At 42.8% G+C, this 25,844-nt stretch overlaps 2 protein-coding genes across 3 annotated transcripts in view; one reads left to right on the top strand and one right to left on the bottom strand.

Moving 5' to 3' along the window:
- MRPS27 (mitochondrial ribosomal protein S27) overlaps window positions 1–16,428 on the top strand; it is an 83,485-nt gene extending 67,057 nt beyond the window's left edge. Inside the window, exons 6-11 of the mRNA XM_070412151.1 lie at window positions 906–984; window positions 4,440–4,555; window positions 8,381–8,483; window positions 10,555–10,697; window positions 12,579–12,749; window positions 15,302–16,428. Of these exons, the coding sequence (XP_070268252.1) occupies window positions 906–984; window positions 4,440–4,555; window positions 8,381–8,483; window positions 10,555–10,697; window positions 12,579–12,749; window positions 15,302–15,541 (852 nt within the window). The 3' untranslated portion in view covers window positions 15,542–16,428. The remainder of the gene's footprint in view (window positions 1–905; window positions 985–4,439; window positions 4,556–8,380; window positions 8,484–10,554; window positions 10,698–12,578; window positions 12,750–15,301) is intronic.
- A 3,004-nt stretch (window positions 16,429–19,432) lies between these two features.
- The window catches only part of MAP1B (microtubule associated protein 1B), a 90,249-nt gene continuing 83,837 nt past the window's right edge, over window positions 19,433–25,844 (bottom strand). For both annotated transcript variants that reach the window (XM_070412149.1, XM_070412150.1), the window contains 2 exons: window positions 25,084–25,322; window positions 19,433–23,849 (listed from right to left, as the gene is read on the bottom strand). In XM_070412149.1, the coding sequence (XP_070268250.1) occupies window positions 23,694–23,849; window positions 25,084–25,322 (395 nt within the window). In that variant the 3' untranslated portion in view covers window positions 19,433–23,693. The remainder of the gene's footprint in view (window positions 23,850–25,083; window positions 25,323–25,844) is intronic.

Here is a 25,844-nt window from a genome sequence, read left to right as displayed (position 1 = left end):
CTTTGAATTTATATTAGTTCACACAAACACTCAATCCATGCTTTTGTTCCGGCCCTCCGGTCCAGATTAAGAACCCATTGTGGCCCTCGAGTCAAAAAGTTTGCCCACCCCTGCTATAATGTCACTTATATGTGCAATCTAAAAAAAACAAACTCATAGAAAAGGAGTGTAGAATAGTTGATACCAGGGGCTGAGGGTTGTGGGGAATGGAAAGATATTGGTCAAAGGGTACACATTTCCAGTTATAAAATGGATAACTTCTGAGGATCTGATGTACAACATGGTAACTATGGTTAACAATACCATATTGTATAGTGTGTGGTGAAAGATGTGTTAACTAATCTTATTGTGGTGATCATTTCTCAATATCATGTGTATTAAATCATATTGTACACCTTAAACTTAAGCAAGTATAATATGCCAATTACACTTCAATAAAGGTGGGGGAAAACAGTCTAAGGGCCAGAAAATGTTGCATAAGGTGATCATGTGTGCTTTCTTATGGGAGTCTCTTTTTGCATTGATATTCATACCTTATAAAAAAAATCTCTGAATCAGTGGAGTATGTGGGAGTGGGGGGAGTTGGTTTAAGTTTTTTGGTTGTTTTTTTCAGTTTTTTGGTTTGTTTGTTTACCTATGATGAGGTATTAGAATTGAGTTTTATTTTTCACATATCAATTGTCTTACATCAAACACCTCCCACTTTCTCACCCCGAGTAGCAGTCCCAGTTACCAAAGCTCATGAGTCACAGCTTCTCTTTCCCTGTCACAGTGGCTGTAAAATGATAGTCAAATATTTTAAAGCTGATGGTGGCAAGTTTCATCCTGAATAATAATAGGCATATATTATAAATCCAATTAAACTGGATGTTTTCCTCTTATTTTTCTTTTCATTTTCATTACAGGTTCAATATGGAATTTTCCCAGATAACTTTACATTCAATTTACTGATAGATTATTTCATAAAGAAAGAAAATTACCAAGGTAAGAAACCAAGCCCATTTATAATGGGGCTTCAGCTCCCAAAAAGAAGTAGATGTAGTCACTTTCCCTTTTCTTCTTAATGATATCTCTTTACATCACTCTTAGTCAGAGATAGATTTGTAGTTGATTTGACATGCCACTTGCCCAGAGAGGAAATCATGTCCAGGTTTTTTCCCCTCTGAGTTTCTTACATTTCTCTTCTTCATGTCTCTTTAGGCAAAGGACAGTGAGTTTAATTAAGCAAAAAACCCTGCCTGAGCTTCCATGGCTAGTCAAGGTTATAGTGATGCTGTTATTAGCTTGCCCCCTTTTCTGGGCACCATTTGCTAACTTTGTTTAATTTAAAGTACAGTTGTATTATTTAAAATATAAAACTATAAAACCAGTTGACTCATCCTGGAAAGAGCAGTACAGTCACTATGAAGGAAAGCCATTTCCCCTCCCTGGGACTTTATTACTGAACTAGTGGCCTGGTGCACAAGTTTGTGCACATTGAAAGGAAATTAATTAGAAGAAATATTTTAATATCGCTCTTCGCCCTTTCTCTATAATAGAAGTGTCAACCAAATTTACGATTGACAATGAGATACCAAAACACCTGTGCGATTGGCACCAGCAAGAGCTTTATACGTATCGCACATGCTTGAGTCAACTTAGCCTTTTATAGATACAGAATAAACTTGCTTAATTAGACCTGCTTTCTGATTTAGCTAAACTTTTCCCAGCCCAGTGAAGCACTCCAACTTCTCTTTCAGGTAATTGTTAGCAACACAGCAGTAAAATCAACACAAAGAGGATTATAATTGTAGACCACTCAGGGAGAACAAAGGGTAAAATACTTAACTGCAGCAGTGTTTGACTATATTCTGCACAGTGAGAAAACCTGAAGTCATTTTCAAGGTCCACCGTTTCTTACTTCTTTTCAGTCAGGTCAAGCTTCTAAGCTTTCTAAATCTCCATTTTCTGGCTAATGAAAAGAAAATAGGATTCTACCAAGTCTCCTGTCTACCTACTCCAGGACTTATGTGAGGATCAAATAAGATGAGGCATGGGAAAACATTTCACAGACATTTGGTTAAAGTGTAAAATGTTAAAAAAAATAAAAAAATAAAAAAATAAAGTGTAAAATGTTTCCACCTGGCTGTAAAGCAAGTCGTGTTCCTGGGCTGAAGAAACTCCAAGGATGCTAGTCACTAGGGAGAGGAAGCTGGGCGTTGCTACGTGACGTCATTACCTGGCACCCACAGCCACTGTTTCCGGGCTGGGCTGGGCTGGGCTTGGCTGGGACCACATTTTGCGCCATGGGATCTCAGCAGCGTCAGCTGTGATTTGGTGGGGTGTTTCTCCGGGGTGGTGGCATGGCCTGTGTCCCACTTGGAGGAAGCCGAGTGTTGCTTTGTGGGCGCCAGGTCCACAGTGTCATTTCTCTGTAAATGGCCAGCAAGCATTACAGCAGCTCCTGCATTGAGCGTCTGCCCCCCTGGTGGTCAGTGCACGTCCTAGCAACCAGTTGGATGGTCAGACACTTAGTATATTAGCCTTTTATATATATATATATCTGTAAATAAGTGGATCGGTGATCTCTGAGATCTCTTTACCCCAAATTCTCTGATCCTGTGACATTAATTTAAAGTGGCTCTTTCACCTCAGCCACAATAAGGGAGCCAAGGAAAGATGGTGATTGCAGCAGACTCTACAGAGTGGTCAGGTGGGACCCTGACAGTCTCCAGTGGAATTCTTTTTCTAAATGCAGAGTAATAATATTGAAAATGTTTAAAGTAAATTTTTGATTAAGATTATTATCATTTATGGCAAAAATTAGAAAAAATATATTTTTTGTTGTTAGGATAAGAAATATCAAAGAACATAAGTGATTATGGAGGAAAATTAATATTAATTATATAGCCAATATAATTTTACTTATAGCTGATGGAAATATAGAATATAAATAATGACAGATAAAGTAAATTTGATTTCTTTTTCATGTGTAATTTTAGATTCAGTGAACAGATACTGGCAAAACTACATTTTTAAAAAAAACTGGACTTTTGCCCTAACCGGTTTGGCTCAGTGGATAGAGCATCCGCCTGTGGACTGAAGGGTCCCAGGTTCGATTCCGGTCAAGGGCATGTACCTTGGTTGCGGGCACATCCCCATTAGGGGGTGTGCAGGAGGCAGCTGATCGATGTTTCTAGCTCTCTATCCCTCTCCCTTCCTCTCTGTAAAAATCAATAAAATATTTAAAAACAAAACAAAACAAAACTGAACTTTTAGCTTTAATTTTGCTTTTAAAATATTGTTTTATTTGCAGTTGTTGTCCCCCCCCCCCCCCCCCCCCTTTTTTTTTTTAAATCTCTTCCAGGTCATTACTTTGCTACTGACTAGATGACTTCCTGGTCTGCTTGTCTATCTCAGTTTCCCCATTTATAAAAAGAATATAGAAATTCTTGCTTGTGGCCTCATTCCAAACCATGACAACATGTACAAAGCCAGCTGGCTAGAAACAGCTGCAAATCAGTGCTAACTCTTGTAATTATGAGTGTATGCAAAAATTGGTTAACATAACAACTCAGTCAGTTAGTCAGAAATATTTGTGTCTGTTAAATGCAGGTTCCACATTTTAAATCAATATTAACATTCTCTAATTTAACAATATTAAGAAGAGGAAATTGTTTGAACTTGATTTTCTTGGCTTCTGTCTATGTTGTGGAATATTGAGGGAAAATAAAAATTGCTCAGTGTCCGATCTCCTATGACCAGTGTTCATGTGAAAACAAATACGTTGTATATCACACTCAGGTGCTTATAATTTATGAATGAGCATTTTCCTTTCCCCTGTTCAAGTCTTTTAAACTGAGTTCAATAGTCCTCTTTATATTAATCAGTTTTTTGTCTTTGAAATAATACCTGGGATTGAGGATTGCTTCTAGCATTTGTCTTCTTTTGCCCTAACAAGGAGAAGGTGCCAGAACACAGAATGGAGCAGTCAGCCCGGCCCCCTCTGCTTGTCAGGGTGATCTGGAAAATATATTTGCCTCCTTTCTGTGTGCCTGAGCTCTTCCAGCTGATAGACATGCTGCCTTAAATTTGCTTCCCAGAGTATGAGGCATTTTCATATATATTATTTTGTTGGACTGTCCAACAATCCTTTGAAGTAGATGGGACAAATGATATTTTATCGTTAGGAACTTGATGCTGGGAGAAATTAAGTGGTTTATTCAATGTCCTTGAGGAGAGTGGTACAGTAGCACCTGATTTAGTGCATACAAGTATGTACAATAGAAGCTAAAGGTTTGGGAAGAACTAGGAACAGAGCCACATTTTTTTACTTCTTAATTCTGTTTATTTTTCTATCGTGCCCCATGTTTTTATAAGAGTATTTATAGTTAAATACAGATTTGGTGATGTTACCTGCAGCTAATTTGCTCTCGTTTTCACTTTGATCTTCCTGCCAGATGCTTTATCCGTGGTTTTTGAGGTCATGATGCAAGAAGCTTTTGAAGTACCTTCCACCCAGCTTCTCTCCCTCTATGTTTTATACCACTGCCTGGCAAAGAAGACAGACTTCACTGTAAGTGATCTACCTTCAAGCAGTTCCCCAGAACCTTAGAAAAAGCAGGTAGTGGCTACTGGGCAGGCGGAGGTGGCCAGAGGAAACCTCGGCTCTCAGATCTGGAAAGAGCTGTCTGCTGGGCAGCTCTGTGGCTGTGTACAATGAGGAGTGAGTGTTTGCGCTCCATTGTAGTTAGTGCTTTCGAACAAAGTGGAACTGGATTCTCGTGAGTGGAGGACACAAGTGAAAGTGCTTAGGCACGTTTTGAAACTTGATCTAGTTCCAGTGCTCCTCAGAAATGGGTAACAGATAGTCATTGAGAGCTGGACCTGGCATATCAAAGAGGAAATGAGGCTGCTGACTTTGACCACAACCCTAGGTATTAAATACCAATTATTTAATTTCTATCAGTACTTTCCTAAGGTTACAGTGGGTCAATCCAGAATGTCAGGTTTTGGTTTTATCCACTAGGTTAGGTATTTAGTCATTATTTATTGCTGTCCTAAGAATAACAACAGTGATGACACAATAACTAATATTTAAATAGCACTTTATACCAGGAAATTTATTAATGCAGTCAGTTCTCACAACTTTGTACAGATGAGAAGGCTGGGGCACAGGGATGTCAGTTAATAGCATGAAACTGCTTTATGAAGCCAGGAAGTCTGATCCTATTATCTGCCCTTTACCTTAAATGTAACATGAAAAAATTCTGATTTGGGCCCTAGCCAGTTCTGCTCAGTGGCTAGAGCGTCGACCTGTGGACTGAAGGGTCCCGGGTTTGATTCCAATCAAGGGCACATGTCCAGGTTGTGGGCTCAATCCCCAGTAGGGGGCATGCAGGAGGCAGCTGCTGATCAATGATTCTCTGTAATCATTGATGTTTCTATCTCTCTCTCCCTTCTCCCTTCTTCTCTGAAACCAATAAAAAAAATTTTTTTTAAATTTTAATTTGGGTAAGAACTGAAAATGTCATCTAGTCCAGCCCACATTCTAAAGAAGTTATGGTGTGTTTGCTTTTCTAAGATGAGTGTTAATAGCCTATGGCAAACACCATATTCATTATCTCATTAAATATGTATTAAGCACCTATAACATTTCATACCTGTGCACAAAGGTAAGCAAGCATTTCCTGCCTACAATCTAAGAAGATTACAGGCATTTAAAAATGAAACACACACAAATATAAAATTATGACTATAATGAGTACTACAAAGATGTGGTCTATGAAAGGCTATAGGAATTTTTGTATTTTAAACTTAGATAGGTTAGGAAAGGCTTTCTTATGGAAATAGTTCTCGGGTTAATATTTGAAGGATGACTAGGAATTAACTGACTGAAAAGGGGGAAGAAAATCCAAAACATGTGCAGAAGCAGAAAGAATACGGTGAGCAGAAAGGGACTGGAGGAAGATAGGAAGATAATCAGTGTAGCTGCAACAGAGAGAATGGAAGGCAGCTGTAGGATGAGACAAGGTAGGAAAATATAGAACATGCTAAGCTATTTGTCTTCATCCTAAAATAGTGAGAAACCATTGAAAGTTTTCAGCAGAGGTGTGACATGATCAGATTTGTATTAAAAAGATGCCTCTGGCTGTAATGTGCATAAAAGATCAGAGTGGGACCGGGATGGCTGTGGTCAGCGCACTTAGGAGATGATTATGGTTGTCTGAGCAAGAGATAACGGTAGTTTGGGACCAGGATGTGGTGGAGTTAGAGCGTAGCCAATGGACATATTTGGGAGGCAGATAACATGATGATGAACTAGATGTGGAGGCAGGAAAATGGGGTTCAAATCTTATCTCAGTTTCTGGCTTGTGTATCTGGACAGAGGGGTTGCCATGTGTTTGCAAAGGGAACTCTGGAAAAAGACTGGGTTTTATGAAGAAAATCATTAATTTAGCTCTGAAGTATGGCTCTGAAGATTTTGCATTTTGAGACAGTCGAGATTGCACAAGGGAAATCAGGAGCTTAATGGAAAAATCTGGATATAAAATTTATACATCCATGTGTAAATGTCTGAAAATGAGCCACAGAGCAAAAAGGAAATAGAAATGTGCAGACCACAAAACCCACGGGAAGAGAGTGGTCTGCAGTATAGCATGCTTCGGAGTAAGATGAGGACCTTTTTAAACTTCATTAAATGCAGTGGCATGAAAGCACAAAATAATAACCTTTGTTTCCATAGAATAATGGAGCAGGAAACCAAATTGGAGTGGATTGTGGAGTGAGTTAGAGGTGCAGAAGGGAGACAGCAAGTGTAGGCAGGTGTTCTGAGATGTCTAACTGAAGTGGAGTGGAGCAGGGGGTGGGGGGAGAATGAGGGTTTGCTTTGTATTAATGGGAGAGGCAGAAGCATAAAATGGAAAAACCTAGAGGACATTGGTGAAATAGCACCTGACTTGGTCCATAACCTACTAGTAATATTTCAGCCATGGTTGCATTATTCTCAGACCATTTTTTAAAAAACACCTCTAAGACACTCATTTTGTTTTTGTTTGTTTTCACCTTTTTAAAAGTCCTTTGGGAGTATGGCCATTCCTGTCGCTGTCACCACGTTGCTTGGCTCCCAGCACAGCAAGGATACCACTCACTTGGCTTTTCGCCCTATTGCATTCTGATACTTAGACCATGGTTTCCTTAAAGAAAAAAAAAATGTTTTTAAGGCTCATTTATTATTCACTGGCCCCTTTTCTTGCAGTTTATGTGGGGAAATCAAACCTATAGTGAGTGATTTGCTTTTGAAACTGAAAGGACCTGGTCCTTAATCACCAGCAATTTCACTTATCTGTGCTCAGAAGTGCCTGGGGAGGCTTTGTTTCTCTCCCAAGGCCTTTGCTTTTTTCAGACCTGAAGAAATTACACTTTTGTCGCACAAAGCCCATCCCCAGGAAAAAGCTTTGGGTGCCCATTAACACCTGGGGTGCCTCACTCAACTGCGGAGTTGCAGTTGTCAGGCAGACCGCATTCATTCCCTGCTTCCTCCCTGACCTCTGTGCGCAGACACCAGTGCCGGGCAGCCTGAGCTTTGTGTTCTGTGTTTCCAGGCGAGAGCCGGGCTCAGGCCAGTGTGTACTCGAGTGGCACTGAATGACCCCAGCTCTCGTGTCTGGGGCATTGCCAAGGCTCTCCTCCGGGCCCGCTTTTCCAGGGAATCCCTGTCACTGCTGTTGCTGTTCTGCTGCAGGCTTAGCAATGCTGTGGTGTTGCCCCATTTTCTCATGTCTCAAAGGCTCCAATTTTATTGAAGTGTAATTTTGCGCCCTGGGCTGAAAGAAATGATCACTAAGTGTTTCTGATTGCCTAATTTATTTTTGATAGGCACAGATCTACCTAAAAGCAGCCTAATAGTTGTATTTATTTTAACACTGTCAAATGGGAATCCTGTTGTTGCTGAATTGTTTAAAATTCAAAAGCTTGCTCCATCATGTCATAGCCATGGGAGTGAACATGGGGCTGGCAGCGTGTCAGTTTTTGTTGATTGCCCCAGGCAATGTTGATCCAGAGTATACTCTTTATTTTGGTTTTGTTTTGCTTTTCTGATTGTAAAAGGAGCTCTTATTCATTGCCAAAATTTTAGAAAATAAAGAAAAGTACAAAGAAGAAAACCAAAATTACTCATAATTTCACTACCCAGAAATCTGTTAACATCCTGTGTTTTTCATTAAACATAAATACCTTTTATTTACAAAGTTGTGATTATAGTGTATCTATAGCTTTATTATTTTGCTTTTTTAACTTAATGCTATGGCATGCTCTTTTTCCTCCATGTTATTAAAAATCACGTTTTTGCGTAAAGTAGTCATTGCTTGTCTGGACAGTGACCTGGTATATTCTGTTGCAGTGGGAAGAGGAGAGGAACTTCGGTGCATCCCTGTTACTCCCAGGCCTAAAGCAAAAGAACTCAGTGGGTTTGAGTTCCCAGCTGTATGGCTATGCACTTCTGGGTAAGCTAAGTGATCCTTACAGATATTGTGCTTCATCGGGATAACTCTTCTCCTTCACAATAAAATTATAGTTTGATTTAGATTTGCTAGTAAATTCCTATACAACTTTCACTTTTAAGCACAAAGAAATAACCTTTGATGGCCTTACTGTTGCCAACTTGCAAGCTAAGAACTAGTGCTGGTGGCCACAGATTATATTTAGTGGTAATCAGTGTGAGGAAGGGCTAGAGCGCAAAAAGAAAGTTCCGGCCCCCTTTTGGGAGAACCAGCCAGTAGAATCTTCTCCAGTATTAACATCTTTCTCTCTCTTTAGATCTGAAGTCCAGGGAGTAAGACATTGAGAGTTAGGGTTGAAGTCCTCTCCTTGGTATTGTTTTCGGGTGAGGGGAGAGAAACAGCGCCACTGGTAGCACTTCAGGAAAGCAGTGAGTGGCTCATTGGCACAGTGTGGCTGTGCTGTGCGGGGGAAGGGCCCTGACTGCCCTGGACCAGCCGGGTCAGGAGGCGAAGCCTCTGCAGTGTGGCCTCAGAACCTGGGCTCTGTGCAATCAGGGCAAGTAAGATTCAGCCTTAAATGTGCCCTGTTTGCAGAGGTTTGCTAAGTGCAAATTATGTCATTATTCTTCCAGGCTTTGTCTGACTTGATAGGCATTTGAGGAAGCACCTTCTCCTGATTAATCATTGCTTCTCCTGACCTTTGTTTTTTGAAAATCGTCACATTGGCTATTTCATTACTAAGGTGTAAAAGTTAACTTTGAGCTGCTTATTTTGTTATAGCAGTTTGGCTGCCTTTGAAGTTTATCTTCAATAGAATGTAATGTGGCATCCTTGGAGGTTGATCCTGATATAAAGTGACTCAGGGAGGAATTTCAGAGTTTACCAGACAGGCTGTCAGACTCACGAAAGAGTTGAACACTTTTAAGAAGTCATATTCTCCTTATTTGCCATCTCTTTTCAATTCTGATTTACATGTTTTTGCCTTCAGGTGTGCATTCAAGTCTATTATAGGAATTATTCAGGAAGTTGTCAGGGCTAAGAAAATGTACTTTGTTGTTGTTTCTGAGCAGAGGCCCTGGGGCATTGGGACTGGCAGCCGTCCCATTAGAAGCTGTTTGCTCTTGTGTCCTGTGCTGGACAGCCCCACTCACCTCGATGGCAGCCGCTTCCCAGAATGTGGCCACAGTCTGGCCCCAAGCATCTTAAAGCTCTAAAGTTAGCTGTCACCTGATAAGCTTTGTCTATTTATGTCCTGCTAGAGCTTTTCCAAATCCTCCTTCCCAGGAAAGATAAGTGAAGGTGGATTTGAGACCTGACAGCTCAAGGTGACTTTGGTCATTAGTGCAGAGGGGGCTCTGGGCCCCAGGAGTACAGACAGTGCCCACCAGAGGACCCTGCTGTCTGGCATCCTGAGTTCCAGGGGGGATGATGGTTTGAGGTACCAGGAGGAACACTCATGTCCTGAGAGCCAGAGGATGATGCGGACTTTATGCCTTTAGCACTGATAATGCTCAAATAAAAGACAAAAGAGCAAAATGGGATTTTTTTTTTTTTTTTTTCATGAGGACAGTCAATGGGACGTTTGGGAGCATTTCAAAAACTCCCACATTTCCTGGCCGGGCAAGTTGTCCAGTGTTGACAAGATTTTCAGGGTAGGGAAGTTGTAGAATTTTTTTCTGAGGAAGATTTTGTTCTTAAAACAAAAGTAGTGTTTCAGTTGTTTGACTCATTTTATAAGGCCAGCTCCACTTAGAGGCAGATATATCAGCCTCTCTAAATTGCCCTCAGCTTACCCTGCAGACATCCTCATGATAATCCCCATCAGTCCAGGTGAAAAAGAGGAGAAACAAGTTCATAAAATTGTGTATTAAAAAACATATTCAGTGAATCTTACCACATTCCGCACCATCCATCTGAAATGTCGCAGGTGGCTGGGTGGGGTTGGGCCCTCGGCACAGATATGAAATGATCCTTCTCTGTTTCTAGAGCTGCCCGGTGGGTGTGCGCGGGCGCCTCTGTCTCAGGCCTAGTGGGAAGGCGTGGCTGAGCTTTCTCCTTGTTCCTTTGGCCACAGGGAAGGTGGAACTGCAGCGAGGGCTGCGGGCTGTGTACCACGACATGCCTCTGCTGTGGCGACCAGGCTACCTTGACAGAGCCCTCCAGGTGATGGAGAAGGTGGCCTCCTCCCCAGAAGATGGAAAGCTATGTAGAGAAGCGGTATGTTCCTCGTCCTAATTCAATGGGAGTTAGCCACCTCATAAGTTGTGTTTTGTATTTGTTTTTATTGTCTTTCCCTGTCCCCTACTTCTTTTTTATTTCTGTAGAATCATGTACTTATTCAGTTGAAAAGGAATGAAAAACCACAAACATTCTCAATGTTACTGACCAAATGTACTAAAAAATAAGATTATTGTTGACTTTGTAGTCCACTGTCTAGGAGGGAACCTCTCCCCTTCCCCTGAGTTCAATAAAATACTGCCCACTCCCCAATAAAATCTCTGTGGCAGCTCAGGAGAGGTTAAGATTCCACTTTAAAGTGTTGGCCTTTCTGTACCCTACAGCCCTGGGAGACTAAATGGCAACTTTTCCTGAGCCCACAGAAATGAATCTGGGGACTAGAGATGGCACAGCCTTCTTTCCCTTCCATTTATGAGTTCCATGGTGAATGCCCAGTGCTGAGACCGGATCAGATGTCCCTTAGAGGTCAAGGCGTTCGGGCTGCCTGGACTAGGAGGCTGTCCTTCAGTCCCAAGCTCATCTCTCTTAGTCACCGAGGACTCTTGACACCAGTTAGGAGACTTAGCTCAGGCTACAGGAGATGAGGGATCTTAGAGCCACATGACACTACACCCCACAGTGGAAGCCAGTGTCCACTCCTATCCAAGCAGCTTTTGTGTCAGAGTGGTTGTTTCCTTCTAGGCTGTGCAAGTTAACTGTGAGCTGCTTACTTGTTTTACCTTGACCCTGATCACTAGGACTCGCCTTTTGGCTTTCATTTCAGTCGGGAGATGTACAAGTCTGGTTCCTGTAGTGGCTCTGCATGCTAATGTCAAGCGAACCATTATGTTCTTTGCCAGGTTTATAACAGCATACACACTTCTAAATATATATCCCTACTTAGCCCTGCTATAGTCAGTGCTAGTGATTGAAAACAAAATTGTACATCAGTACTTTGCCGAGGAAATAGTCCTTCTACTCTGAGCCAGATTTGCATTCTTTGTGTTCTGACTTAATAAGAATGTGATTCAGATGTCAGCAAGAATGGGGCATGTGTCAGGTTTGAGTGCAGTGTATTAGTGCCATTAAAAGGCCTTGGAGTATTTCTGGATTTTTGCTCTAACGTGGCATGGACAGAATTAATCTGTGTTGAAACAGGTGCTAGGGCTGGCTGTGAGGTTGTTTCTGAGCCATCTCTGATGATTAGTCCCTCTGGGTCGAGGAGGTGTGCCCCAAGGTGAAAGTGGTGAGGGACAGGGGACAAAACAAAGCCTCTGTTGTATAATTTACTTCCTTTCTAAGTCACAGACACCACCTCGTGAAAGTGAATTTCATGTGTGCCTCTGGTCTTTGCCAGCAGCAATGTGGGTTGCGCGGATCCCTAATTTACAGATACTCTGCGAGCTAACATCTGAAGGAGGCCCTCGCCGAGGCTCAGAAGCTTCACCGTGCATTCGCGGTGGCCTTTGTTGGTTGTAGTCTGTGCTGGTTTTTCTTTGCCTTTCTCCCAATTCCAAACTGACTACGGAAGAAAGACCTGGAGGTGGGAAGGGCATTCTTTTGTGCCCACTGAGCATAATTCTTGGATTCCTACCTGGTTGATTAAATGTAAAGTCAAATGCCCTTGTGCTGCTTCATATACAAGTAATTCTGCGCTTGCTTATTTGTACCATTTGTTTTGTACAAAGTTTTCCACGCCGTCTGACAGGATGTATCCAACGGAAATCATATAACCATTTCTGTTAACCATAATTTGATAAGAGAACTCTTCTCACGACTTCTTAGATCCCGGATTTCCTTCTTTTCCCTTCTCCAGCCTCTCTTCTCAATGTGCTCTCAGGGCCATGAGCTGATGATTCCCTGCCCCTTTCTGCCCCACAGCTCGACGTGCTGGACAGAGCACTGCAGGCTCTGACGGCTCCGGCCCAGGAGTCCTCAGAGGAACAGCCCCAAGGAGGGGAGGACAGCCAGGGCCCAGAAGAGCTGGTGGAGCAGTTGGACGTGGAAGAAACCGAACAGTCCAAGCTTCCCCGCTACCTGGAGCGATTTAAGGTTAGTCACAGCACTCAGCTGTGCATTAAGCATGCTCTCTGCCTTAGTGATAGACAGGCAGTCCTTTCATGCATTAATGTCACACACAAAGGCGTTAAAAACTGACATCAAAAATTGCATTTTTATTGCTTCACACAGGAAGTGGTCTTAAAAGGAACAAATGTAAATTTCTAGGCTCCTTTTTGTAGTTGAGCTAATGGGTCGCCGTTTTGTTCGCTAAGGCAGCATGTCATTACCCCTCATCCCTGACATGTGCCTGGTGGGTCGGTAATAGCTTGCCTCCTCCTAGCCATCACCTGACTCCAACCCCGAGAGGAAAGGATCTGGTCCTTTCTCCATGTTGTGCTAAGCGTGCTTGACAACCCAGAGATGCAGGTAGGAATTACCGAGCCACACTTGAGCAGGATGAAGGTTAGATGCAGGCATCTTCCTCTGCTCCTCTTGGCAGCTTGGTGTTGTGTAGGAGGCCATTAGAAATGCTCTCTTGTCCCGCGTGGAAGATGGAAACAAGGCCACTCTCCCTTTCAGCAGCCCTGAGCACTGAAGCTGCCTTTGGTAGCTCTCAGCGAACACCTCCAAAGCCTCTGTGGTCGTCAGGAAAGAAGAGCCATGTTCAGAGTTTAAACCAGCGGTTCTCAACCTGTGGGTCACAACCCCTTTGGCAGTCGAACAACTCTTTCACAGGGGTTGCCTAAGACCATCCTGCATATCAGATATTTACATTACGATTCATAACAGTAGCAACATTACAGTTATGAAGTAGCAACGAAAATAATTTTATGGTTGAGAACCACTGGTTAAACCCTTGGCCTCTTATTTGCTTTTTCTCATCTATTTTGTGCAAAGAGAAAAAAAGTGCTACCCAAAGGAGAACTCTTTGTATGAAGCAGAAACCATTCGCATCCATGCCAGCTGACCCATTATGTCACTTTGGAATGAGAAATGTACATTTCGCCAGATTATTACCTTTACATCTTTTCCGTAATTATCATGAACCAGCTGTGAGACACCTATTTCCTTGTGTTATAAGGGGGATTCTGTTGTACTTTTAGCAACTGTTTCTTCCAGTATTCTGTAAGGTCGTTGCTCAACTTCCCCTTTTATAATTTGAAAACTGAGAAAGAAAGGTTAATCCATGTTCACAGAGAATTAACAGTAGAGCTGGCTTAATTCTTTTCCAATTAACTTTGCCTAATTTTGAAGATATAGAAAGGCCAAAAAAACAAAATAAAAACTTCTGGCTGTCACACCGTTACTGAAAATTACCACCTCTTTCTATTGTTTCTTATATACTTAACCTCAAAGAATAGAAATCAGTGCCTAAATTAAATTCTTAGTCCTCACACTTCCAAAAACATTTTTTTAAAAAATCAGAAAAAGACAAGAGACAAATACTTATTGACTACTGTCTGTGCATCAGACACCACTTCATTTCGTCTGTCCTCACTGTGGGCCTGGGTGACAGATGCGGCTCATCCATGTTACAGGACACCGCGGCTGAGAGAAACCAGCCCATAGACTTTAGACTTGAACAAAAGTTTTCTGACTCAGAGTTGAGTCCTTATTCTGATGTCCCAAGCTGTCTCCTTGGCCTCAAACCCCATGAATAATGATTTTCATCTTATATTTCCTTGTCTTCCTCTTGCTTCATGTTTATTAGTCTCAGGTAATTTGTTTTGGGCCAAATTTTATATGACAGACCCATCACACTGCGCCTCTGGCCACTACCTGAAGCCTGTAGACCTGCTCACATTCCCTCCCCCTGGGAGCAGACCTCCTCGCCGGTGCCAGTGAACTGCAGTTGTTTGGAACATGGAGCTGTGTGGTATAAGCTATAGTTGGCCATAAGTGGCTCTCTCCAGTCATCTACATCTTGAAGCACTTAAGTAGATTAGTGTTTTTCGTACTTTACTTCCCCGGGAATACAGTGCGAACAAACCCAGCTGCCGTTTCCGATGGAGCGGAGCAGTCAGCACTACAGGCTGACCTGTGAGCGCGGCAGGTGGAGCCCGTGGAGCGCAGCCCCCGCGGGAGCTGTTAGTGCGCCATTAGCAAGAAGTCCTTGAATGGCTTCCATCTGTTAAAAGGAACGCGCATCAGGCCAACATTTATCTCGGTGATTCTGAAGGAAAAGATGTGGAGGGGCTTCCTCCAGTTTATCAGCCGCTTCTGCCATTTTGTTTGCATCTTTGAGTTCTTTGCTCGGTTCAGTGCAGGGCGGGGTGGAAATGTTGATTTGTTATGCCTGTGCTGTCATTGTGGTTTAAAACAAGAAACTAGAGGGAATCACAGCATATGGAGTTTCATTTACTCTTTGTAAGTGAAGGGGAAGAAATGACATGTAGTACATCTTAGCCAAATGGCTGGGCTGGGGGGAAACGGAGCAAACGCTATCAGTGCCTGGATGGAAGGCCTCTGCCAGGGTCCCGACCGCATGCCTTTTCCTGCAAGCTGGATGTGTGGAGACTTTGCAAGGGATTTACCTCTTCTCCTCCTTGTATCCTTCTTCCACACGCATTCCCCTCTCCTCGTTTTTCCTTTCTTTCCAACAGGCCTTACATTCCCAGCTTCAGGCTCTGGGCAAAGTTGAGTCAGAGAATCTTTTGACTCTAACCACCCAGCTCATCAAAGACCAGCTGCCCGCCTGTGAAGCAGAGGACATCGCCACCTACGAGCAGAAGCTGCAGCAGTGGCATCGGGATTTGTTGTACTTGATTCAGCGGGAACAGGAGTTCAGGGACAAGGCGAAGCAGGAGCACCTGGCTCAGCAAGCAGCAAAGGCAGCTGCCTAACAGGGCCCCACAGCCCAGCCCCACCACAGGGACTTCACCAGCCCCATCATGGATTCACTGTGACCATGATGGCAGCCTCAGCCTCCTCCACCCGCCTTCTCCTTCTGTAAGCCGTCCACCTGTGCGAGGAACACCGAGATGTTCTACAGACAGAGGCCTTGTGTCTGCCCGTGCAGGCTGCCCACTTTTAGTTCCAGAGGCTTTGGAACTAGGAAAGCAGTCAGACTGCAGCCACCAGCTACCTTGGAGCTCCTGACGGGGTGCCAGGGTTCAGGTATCCAGTCTCAAGCACAGGCTTTCGAATGGTCTCTCTCCCCCCACCCGAGGCAAACTGCACGTCCTGGGACTTCGGTCCCTTCTCTCTGGGGCAGTCTCCACATTCTCCTTCCCTGTGTCTCACCCAGACCTGAACTGGGAGAAGGTCAGTCAATGGCTTTCAAATTGCAGGCACCTCTGTGGCATTTTAGAATGTACGGACTCTGGAGGAGAAAGCTAGTCTCCTTGGCTGGGAGCTTCTCCATCATGTTGAGGTACCTTTTTCCAACCCATTGTCTCAGCTCCTCCATTAAGTAGGTCAGATGAGCCTTTTGTGCACACACACATACACCCACCCACACACACACACACACACATAGGCTTGTGAACACACATCTCAGTCAGAGAAGTTGCAGAAAATCTGGGACAGCATGGGCTTCCAGTGCATGGGAGAATGGGTAATTATCAAACCCTCGGGAGGCCAACATTCCTGAAGTTTCTCTGTGAAAGGGGTTGGGGTAGCTCTTGCTTGCTGTGTAATTTTGCCTTTAAGTGCAGTGTACTTCTATTCTGGATTGCGGCCTTTTATCAAGAACCTGTGGAAATAAATGTTCTTGGATTCTTTTGTTGGATTCTGTTTTCTTCTTTTTTTTTTTTTCCTTTAATGTGTTCTTTATCTTTTGAGGAAGGGAGAGAGACATAGGGAATCACATCATAGTTACTATGATTTTCAGCAACATATTTCCAACCCTTCTTCTCCATTAGACTGACACTTATGGAAGTCTCACCGTGTGCCAACAACCCCAGCAACCCCATGAGGGAGGTATCAGGAACCCGTTGTAAATGAGAAACCTGAAACTGCGGACCTCACCCTGCACATTCCCTCCATATACACCTGCAGTTAGTATCCCACACGGGCCCTCTGCTAGCAAAGCTGAATCTAACTCAGGTAGAGGGCTATAATCCAAAGCCAGTTCTGACATTTGGTTTATCAAGGGCAGGGCTTTTTCTGCCATTCCCTTAAAGCAAGAGGAAGGTCCAAGATAAAAGGCACCTTTTTGCCCAGCTGGTGTTGCTCAGTGGTTGGGTCCAAGATAAAAGGCACCTTTTATAGAAAAGGGTAAACGGTGGTTTATGTGATTTTGCTGTCTGAGGATATATACCTGGAACCAGGGGTCTTGAGCCCAAATGAAGCTGCTGTAATGTGACCTCCAACAAGGCAGCGGGATCCAACACCACTGTCCCCGTAACCTCGATGGGCCTGTGCAGGTGAGGAAGGGACAGAGTTTAAAGTGGGCTCAGGGGGCTTTGGCTTTAGTGACCCATAAGAGCAAAATATGTGGTGTTACTGTCTTTTCATTACATGGTTAGAGCTCAGCTTTTCAGAGTTCTACTTCAGAGCTGAACTTTTCAAACTCTGAGAATGATAAATGTTTTAAATCTTTTTTTTAGAAAATGGGGAAAGAGGAATGCTTTTCAACAGTTTTGTCAGGAAAATTGCCTTTTATTCTAAATAACAGCTTCTTAGCTTGAAAATAACCTTCCTCCCCCGTTGATTTGACCTTTTGGTGATGCCGCATGCCACCCTGAGGATGTCATTACCTTTATGGTGACAGGAATGTCCAAGCCGAAGGCGGTGGCAATGCCGCTGAGACTGTGGCAGTCGCCACTGGAATCTTTGTCTAAAACAAAGCAGTTACTTGGGCTGTGTGTTTATTGTGTAGGAACGTTAGGGGTTCCAAATCCAAGCTGGGCATGTTCACAAACTGTTACAAAAAAATTGTCTGAAAATAAATTCTATTCTGGGCTTTAAAAGCTAGATCGTATTTAGCTGGTTTGGCTCAGTGGATAGAGCGTCGGCCTGTGGACTGAAGGGTCCCAGGTTTGATTCCGGTCAAGGGCATGTACCTTAGTTGCGGGCACATCCCCAGTGGGGGGTGTGCAGGAGGCAGCTGATCGATGTTTCTAACTCTCTCTATCCCTCTCCCTTCCTTTCTGTAAAAAATAAATAAAATGTATTTTTTTTAAAAAGCTAGATCAAGGACACAAGGACGATTTGTGAAGGCTTTATAAAGGGGACCTCACATCCTTTGTTATACCTGGTGGCAGGAGGGTTTTGGTTGCTATGACGCTTCCTCTCTGCAGAGCTCAACATCTTCATCCAGAAAACACCCTCTACGGTGAATGTGCCTACTGCAGAAAGTGAAATGGAACAGGTACGGTGACCAAACAGGGCTCTAGGGACTGAGGGGTCTCCTGGGACATGGGATGTTCAGTCACAGGGCAGTCCCAGCAACCCTGGAGGGTCAGTCCCCCTAGGTTCAGGCCAGAAAGCCTGAGACGGAATAGCCTGACAGTGGAGTAGAAAACTATTTATTTACTTAAGGTTAATCTGATGCCATTAAAATATTTTGGCGATGATTTCCCACCCTGAGTTTTCACGTTTGCTTAACCCTTCCATTTCTGGAGGAATTTCAGAATCCCTTCTGGCAAATAGTGACTTCTACTGGGACGGGTCAATGAAGCCCCATGGTTTGGAGGCACAGTGTAAGATCAAAAGGAGTGTGTGCGACAAAGGAACATCATTGATTCAGGACAGACTTATGGCCAAAAGACCATCCCTGAAGACAGAAAGGCCATCTCCTAGAGGTCACTGTTGAGCACTCTGCGGGCACACTTTCGGTGCCACATGGAGGGAACTGAGATGCCAGGCCGTCCACTCTGTGCTCTGCCGTTCTGAGCAGTCCAGGCCCCCAGATACACTGACCCTGCTCTTCACTTGCTTCCATGTGAGCTGCTACCTCCACCTGGAATTTACTTTCTGTCCAGCGCACCCACACACCTGTTCTCAGCTTCGAAAGAACAGGTGCTTTTCCTATGGTCACCACAGCTTGCCCTTGAACTTGGGGACCCCTGTCACCCCAGTTAGGGCAGCTTTGTTCACCTTTAAGTCCCACAGTATTACCTACTGCTGGGTATTGAGTAAAAGTACAAGAATGTGAATGACTATGAGGAATTCCTCCTTTTTTCAGGCACTTCATGCATAATCACTTTTCTAAAACAGCTTTTAGTTCCTGGGTGTCAGTCACAGCCACAGGGTATTACGCTACTTACATAGAGCTTACTCTGTAACTGCGCAAGAAACCAAGAGAAGGCGTTGGATGTAATTACTGAGTAAGATGGCCTTACAGAGCCCAGAAAGTCAGTTTTGGGAGGGTCATCCAGTGTGACCATCTTGTCAAAGCCTTTCCTTCACAGGTGAGAAAAGAAACTCCGGACAGGGATAAAGTGAGAGGTCACGCAGCCAGGTGTGGCAGAGCTGGGAGTAACACCTGGTTTGGGGTTTATAATTGGTTCGTGTGGGAAACCCTCCCAATACCCCCCTCCAACTACACTGGTATATTTACTTTTTCTTTTCACGCAATGTTAGTTGTCTCTTTCCCTCACTTCCCAGACCCCAATGTCCTAAGACCCCAATGTCCTGGTTATACAAGATAACAAGGCAGCAGTTACAGAAATAGTATCAGGATCTTCTCCGAGGTTTGCTCCCCCCTACTCCCCCCTGACCATAGATGGCAAATCCCAACTCCCAATGAGCCAACTCAGCAACACAAAACGTAAGACAGCACACACCTGAACTTTTGCCACTTTTGTATTTTATTGTGGAACTGCGGTGTTTTTTTTTTTTTTTCTTTTACATCAAATATCCTCAATGGAAGAGGGGATATTGCACACAAATATCATAAAAGCACTACATATTACTTCCACTGGAAACTAATTTTCTACATTAGATATGACTGGATAGGATAGAAGTGATGCAGGATTATAAGACATAATACCATACACAGCTGCAGACTGACACAAACACCATTCAGAACAAGAGAGAGGAGGGGGAGGTGCCTCTCTGCCAGGCTCAAGACCACCTCATTCCAGGGCCAGGAAGAGAAGGGCTGCCTTCCGCACGCAGGTGCCCCGGACCTGGCCCTGGGCAGGGTGTTCCCGAAAGGGCAGATGGTCTGGATGCCTCATCTCGATGGTCCGGCTCTGGGAGCTCCGAACGAGTGCAGAGAAGCTATTTTTCCCCTTCCTTTGCAGTTTTTGATGCTGCCTTTTAAATCAAGAAAGTCACAGATTTTTTAAAATAGCATATCGTTTTAATACCAGGTGAATAACCTAATTGCTTTCAGAGAAATGCTCATCCTTAGGCTGCTTTTGGTGTGTTGTTCAGTTGGTTAGAAGATAAAAGCTTATAGTTCCTTTCAAATGGAAGCAGGATCTTTTCTTCTACATCTGAAGCGCAAAAAAAATAAGGTTATTAAATCTAACTCACAATGTCATCACTGAGCAAGAACCTCCTGTGACAGACAGGTGACTAAGAGAAGCAAGAAAAGCAATTCAGAATCATAGAACAGCTCCCGAGAGCTGAAATTTGGTAATACAGGAACAATGGAAGGTGGTAAAATTTCCAATTAGCAAATGATTTAACCTTATTAAATGACTATTGAAAAGCTTCTAAACTGCATAAGCTATTGGAGACACTTAAAACATTCATATACACTGGGGAAACCATTCACTATGATATGTAAGGTTAAGAAAAAAAATTTTTTTAACTCCATGGAAAATGGTGTTTGGGGAGGGGGGTCAGTCATTGTATCCAGTCCCACAAGGCTGAGAAAGCATGCACGAGGGTTGGGTTTTGAGAAAGGGGATAGAATTAGTTAAAATTGAAAATGGAGGGTCATCTCTAACATTTAGTCTCTGTAGAATTTTGCTTAAGAATACTACCAAAAAGGTCATGATCATGAGTGCTAGCTCGATGGAATCCCATCACTTAAAGAGTATAAATTCCTTCCACTCAAATATCCCATCTACACAATTGGATCAAGTAACCGGCATGAATACAGCTCCTAGAAGTCTGTGTCCATCTTTAGCTCTCACCATGAATGTACATGGTACATTGTGATGGCTCATACTAAACTAATTGTGTATTTATGGAATCAGCAAAATTAGGTTAGTCACCCAGGTAGAGGAGGTTTCTGGAAGGACAGGAGCAACCTGTAATGCAAATATTGGTTTTCCTGGTATACTTGGGCTCTGTGGTCATCACTGAGAACAATGAATGGAGAAAGGTACTGATATTTCATAGGAAAAAGACCAGCTGTATATTTTTACAAAGACCAGCTTGTATATGTTTCCCTTAAATCCCAAAACAAAATAAAAAAAAAAAAGGAGTGGAGAATCATTATAATTGAAGATTGGTTATAATTCTAAAATGTTTGTGTATTTTAAAAGCAAAATAATGTACAGGTTAAATAAATTTAGTTTGAGAAATTGGAGAATAATTCCATCTTCTATCAAAGAAAAGTCAACCAGAAGTCTGGATTTGGCAAGAAGACTGGGAATCTATTCCTGTTCCCATGCATTATGTGGGCTAACTCAACCCCCAATCATTAAATAATTGTCTTGGGTATCTTAGGTTGTCTCATTAAATAAGTTTGAAGCAGATGAGTTTATGCTCAATTAAATTCATTTTTGTCACAATGTGTTTTCCATCGTGCGGTAATTTTTTGTACCCTTAATGTGTTGTTATTAAGGACTTGGGGGGGAAATGGAGTAATAAATAAAAGCTGCATTTCTAGAGAAACCTAAAAAAAATAGAATATTAATTTTTCTTAAAAAAATTAAACATTTGAAAATGTAATTCACAGCATTAAGTAGACTGCATAGGTCCTCAGTGAAGGGACCCTGAAGAAGCATTGTTTAAACCCTCATAGTAGTTAGCAGTGCAAAACATACACTTATCAGACAAAAATAAACTAAAATGTTACTTTTGAAATAAATAAAATGAGGTCATTGTTCACTACTCCGTAGATCTCAGAATCTGCGGGAAACGCCACATGACAGAGCACAGCACAGTTGTCACTGAGAAGTTTGCCACACCAGAACACCGCGGGATGGATCTGTCACTCGAAACCTGATGTCAGTTTGAATCATGATCTGGCTTCCCAGATTCATAGTTCAATGATGGGAATGATCTCTGAACTCTACACGCTGAACAGTAGGAGTTGGGAATTCATTTGTTTTCAATGTATTGTTTTTTATTTATTTTTTCCAGAAAAGAAATCCCAAAGCAAATTTTCGCTAGGGTTCTTTGAACTTGTCTTGGCTCTTTTACCTCATGGTTGAAGATCTTGAAAGAAGAATGTAGGATATCACTGGGTGATGTAGAAGCCTGGAAAAGTAGCCTACCCCGCCATTCTCCCCACTCTCAAATAGCACATACTCAGATTTTTATGTTATGGGAAGCAGAGTGGGAGGGATCACTTCCTGGCAGTTGTGTGTTTTAATAAATAGTATCACTGCAATATCAGACTTCAATCTCACCAGAACTTCAAAAAACATTATTCATTTTGTCTTACAAAACACTTAAAAAAAAAACTAAAAAAAAAACTGTCACTTGAAAATTTTCTTTGCATTTTCCTGCAAATGAAAACATTTATTTAAAAGTTCTTCTATGAAAGGTCCTGACATAGCTAAAAAAAAAAAAATTCTTCTGTACACTTGTTCCCATAATTATACTGAACTTAACAAAAAATGGAGGGAAAAAAGCCAATGTAAGACAAAGGAAGGTAAATACTATACACTTGCTGAAAACCTCTTCCACCATATGATTCAGTTTTCCCAGTTCTGATCATAGAAGCCACTTCAATCCTGAACTTGCAGTAGTAAAGAAGCTATTAAAGGCTCAACGTGTTTGGCTGAGGGGCCACAGGGGCACTGAGGTGGTAAACCACACGCATGACTCAGCATCAAACTGTTGCACCAATCAGATTGGCTTCTAGTACCCCCACACCCGCACACACATGCTCCTGTAACTGGAGTAGCTATAATCCTACACGGATGTTTTATACGCTTGCTGTCTCGCATTAAAAAATAATAAGTGCATCAAGTATCTTTGTACATTCAAGTCACTTTCTAAGGCAAATTGTCTACTGTATGTACTCCCAACTGCTTTGGTATTTGCTTGTTCATTGGGGTGGAGTTGGTTGTTTCCGCATGCAGGTTAATTGACTCAGAGTGGACTAACTGGGTACACAGATGCTGGGAGCATGCCTTAGACCAATCTACTCGTGTGTTGGAAGAGTCAGAGTTCCGAATGGGGTTCAAAGTGTGTCCAATCTACACTCACTATGTTATGTCGTGTGCAGCCTTCAAACTGAAGGAGCTTAATTAAAGCATGAAAATCTCACATGCCCTCATAACAAGTTTTGCTCTTTTTGTGTTCTTCCTGCCAGCTTGTTTTAGAAAATTAAGACCCTTTTGGATGACTCAGACTGCCACAAGTTGAAAACTTTGCATATATAGACTACAGAATATAAACTGCCTACGAAAATGCAGACCAAATTATTGGTTATTTTCTCTTCCTTACCCCACCCTGTTCTCCCTTTTCCTCTCTGGGTATCTCACCAGCCCTCTCTACCATTATATCTCCTTCCCTTGCATTCTTTTTCTTTCTCATTCTCTCTCTCTCCTGCATTCTCTCTCTCTTCCTCTCTCTTTCTCTTGCTTTCTCTCTCTTTCTAAGACAAATGCCTCTACCTAGCAGAAGTCAGTTGAGTTTGCTAGTGCGTGAATTCCAAATGTTCAGCAGAGATGAACTAGGGTAGGTCATTTTGCAGTAACTTGAACCGTATTGTGGGAATACTGTTATTTCCCTTAGCAATCAGCAAAAACTGAGAAATACCAGTGACTTGCACCACCATGACACAGCATAGCGTTTGGCAGGTAACAGTTCAGTGACTTATTTAGATGAATTGACTTTTTAGAAAAAGTAGTTTCAAACTGAAGAATTTCTGGAAACAAAGTTCAAATCCTGTGGTGTGGCTGGCCTTGGTCTTTACAGTTCGATCTTGCATGCGGGGAAGGATTCATCTTGCATAACCACGGTGCTGCTGCTTGCTAGAACCATGATGTTGAGGTCTTGCTGTTTCTCATGGGTCTCCTGGTACCATTCCCTCATCACCTCGGAGTCATGAGTCGGGATCAGGGTCACCTGCAGGGAGAGAGCAAAATAACTGCTTGAGGGCAGAGCTGGAAATCAGATAAAAAAAAATAGAACAACAATAAGGTATTAATTAATTAGAGAGAAGAAGGGTAAAGAAAGGAAAATTTTATATTTTCCTCAAGAAATGCAAAGGACTTTTCTTCAACTTACATTTTCTATGAACCAGAATAAAGCTGCAAGAAAATATCAAGATTTTGGGGGGAAGTTGAAGACTGGAACCAAACGCAACTAATGACCAGTCAATTGGTTCATCTATATTCATCATCAATTTCTCAATTCTTTAGTGTTAAAAGAAGAAGTGCTTCCATTAAGAAGGAATTTCTGTATTTCCTTTAACACACTTGGTGAATTTTGCATCAAGGACAATGCATATTTAATGCAAGGAGCTTTGGTTATTATTGCAGCTCAAAGCTTTCTACTGTGTGTAACTAACATTTTGTCCTGAGAACAAAAATTTGTATCTTTAATTTGTGGGGGAGGGGGAAGAGTGATAGAGGATGGATATGGGTGGGTGGATGGGTAGGTTTGAATAGTAAAAATTCCATCCAGAATTCATTAAGAGGCCACTGGTGCTTCTTGATTAGATTTCGTATGATTAACTAACCAACAAATCTATTTACTATTATGCAAATACAGTTTACTAGGCGACTTTGCAGACAAGTAAAACTTAGATAAGCGAAGATCACAGCCAAAATAATAAAGAGTGGTCGGTGGCCAGTCATGCTGGTGAGGTGGGAATATCCTGTTGGGGACCGTCTTTAGCAATGCCCCTCCTGTAGAATTTCACATGGACAGCTACTTTTCTGCTTGGCCACACTGCTAGCTGTGGTCTATTCATGAAACACAAGGGAGTAAAGACAATTCCTTAGCAATTCTCACACAGAAATATGACCACTGTGATTCATGCACACTTACTCTTGGTTTATTAGCAGGAAGGACAAGTAATCTTGGGCCCATTTGGCAGGTAAATGAATCATACCTGCCTTAGGGTGGGAAAGTGGCTTTCCTCCCAGGACATGGTTGTTACTGGTACCAAGAATAATATTTTAGACTATCTTCTCTGTGTTAAATCCACTCTGTACTCAGGATATTTCACGTGTGACAGAACTGTGAGCACTACACGTGGATCCACAATCACAACGATGCCTCCTTACACACAACTCCTTCCCTCTGCCCTGGGCACAGCTCCACAGGCTGTGCGACACTGTCCTGGAGCTCTTACCTGCATGTTGCTGCCCCACTGGGCCTTCCCTTCCAACAGGGCATCCAGGACAGCCCGGCTGGGCTCCTCGGCAGCAGGGTCATTCCCACTCACCACGTAGTAGGACGACCTCACTCTCTTGAAAAATTCGACATCGACATTCTTACTATTGCTGTGGTTGGGAATATAGCACAGGTCCAAGTACACAGGCGGGCCTGGAGGCACAGCTGAGGGCTTGGTTGTCTTGGTGGTCCCTGGTCCTTTGGCAAACAAACAAAGAGAAAGCCAGGGTCACAGGAAAGCGAAGAGACCCCCTGGCCCAGGACCCCTCCCCTACTCATCACAAGAAGGTCCATAGGACGTGCAAAGGGAGACTGGGCATCTCCCTCTCTCGGGTAGAGGGCATTTTAGCCCTGGCATTTAACCATTTTGATCTGCATTTGGTAAATCACAGTTAAGCAATGTTAGTAATCCATGTTAGGAACTCATTTGAAAGCAATATTGCCCATAGCTGAATATTACACCCTAACATTTGACCTAGAAACTGGTTTAGATCTTAACTTTGTATGATTTCCAAGGCCCTCAGCACCTCAACTTCATTCATAAACTGTTGAAAGGTCACTTTCCTTAGCACAAGACTCTCAAAAGTGAGACACCTCTTCCTAGACAAGGCGGGATACCAAACTTAGTGAGAGGAGGGTTCAGAAGGACTAGGCTTTCTCTAGCCAATCAGGACATACCAAACTGGTGAAAGGGCTATCGGGTTGCCAGAATTCCCAGTC

Source organism: Myotis yumanensis, unplaced genomic scaffold, assembly GCF_028538775.1.
Source record: "Myotis yumanensis isolate MYYU_CA2020_CCGP unplaced genomic scaffold, mMyoYum1.0.hap1 SCAF_4, whole genome shotgun sequence".
NCBI classification, from domain to species: Eukaryota; Metazoa; Chordata; class Mammalia; order Chiroptera; family Vespertilionidae; genus Myotis; species Myotis yumanensis.
Note: the sequence above shows the minus strand (reverse complement) of the source record. Positions and strands in the feature narration are given on the sequence as shown.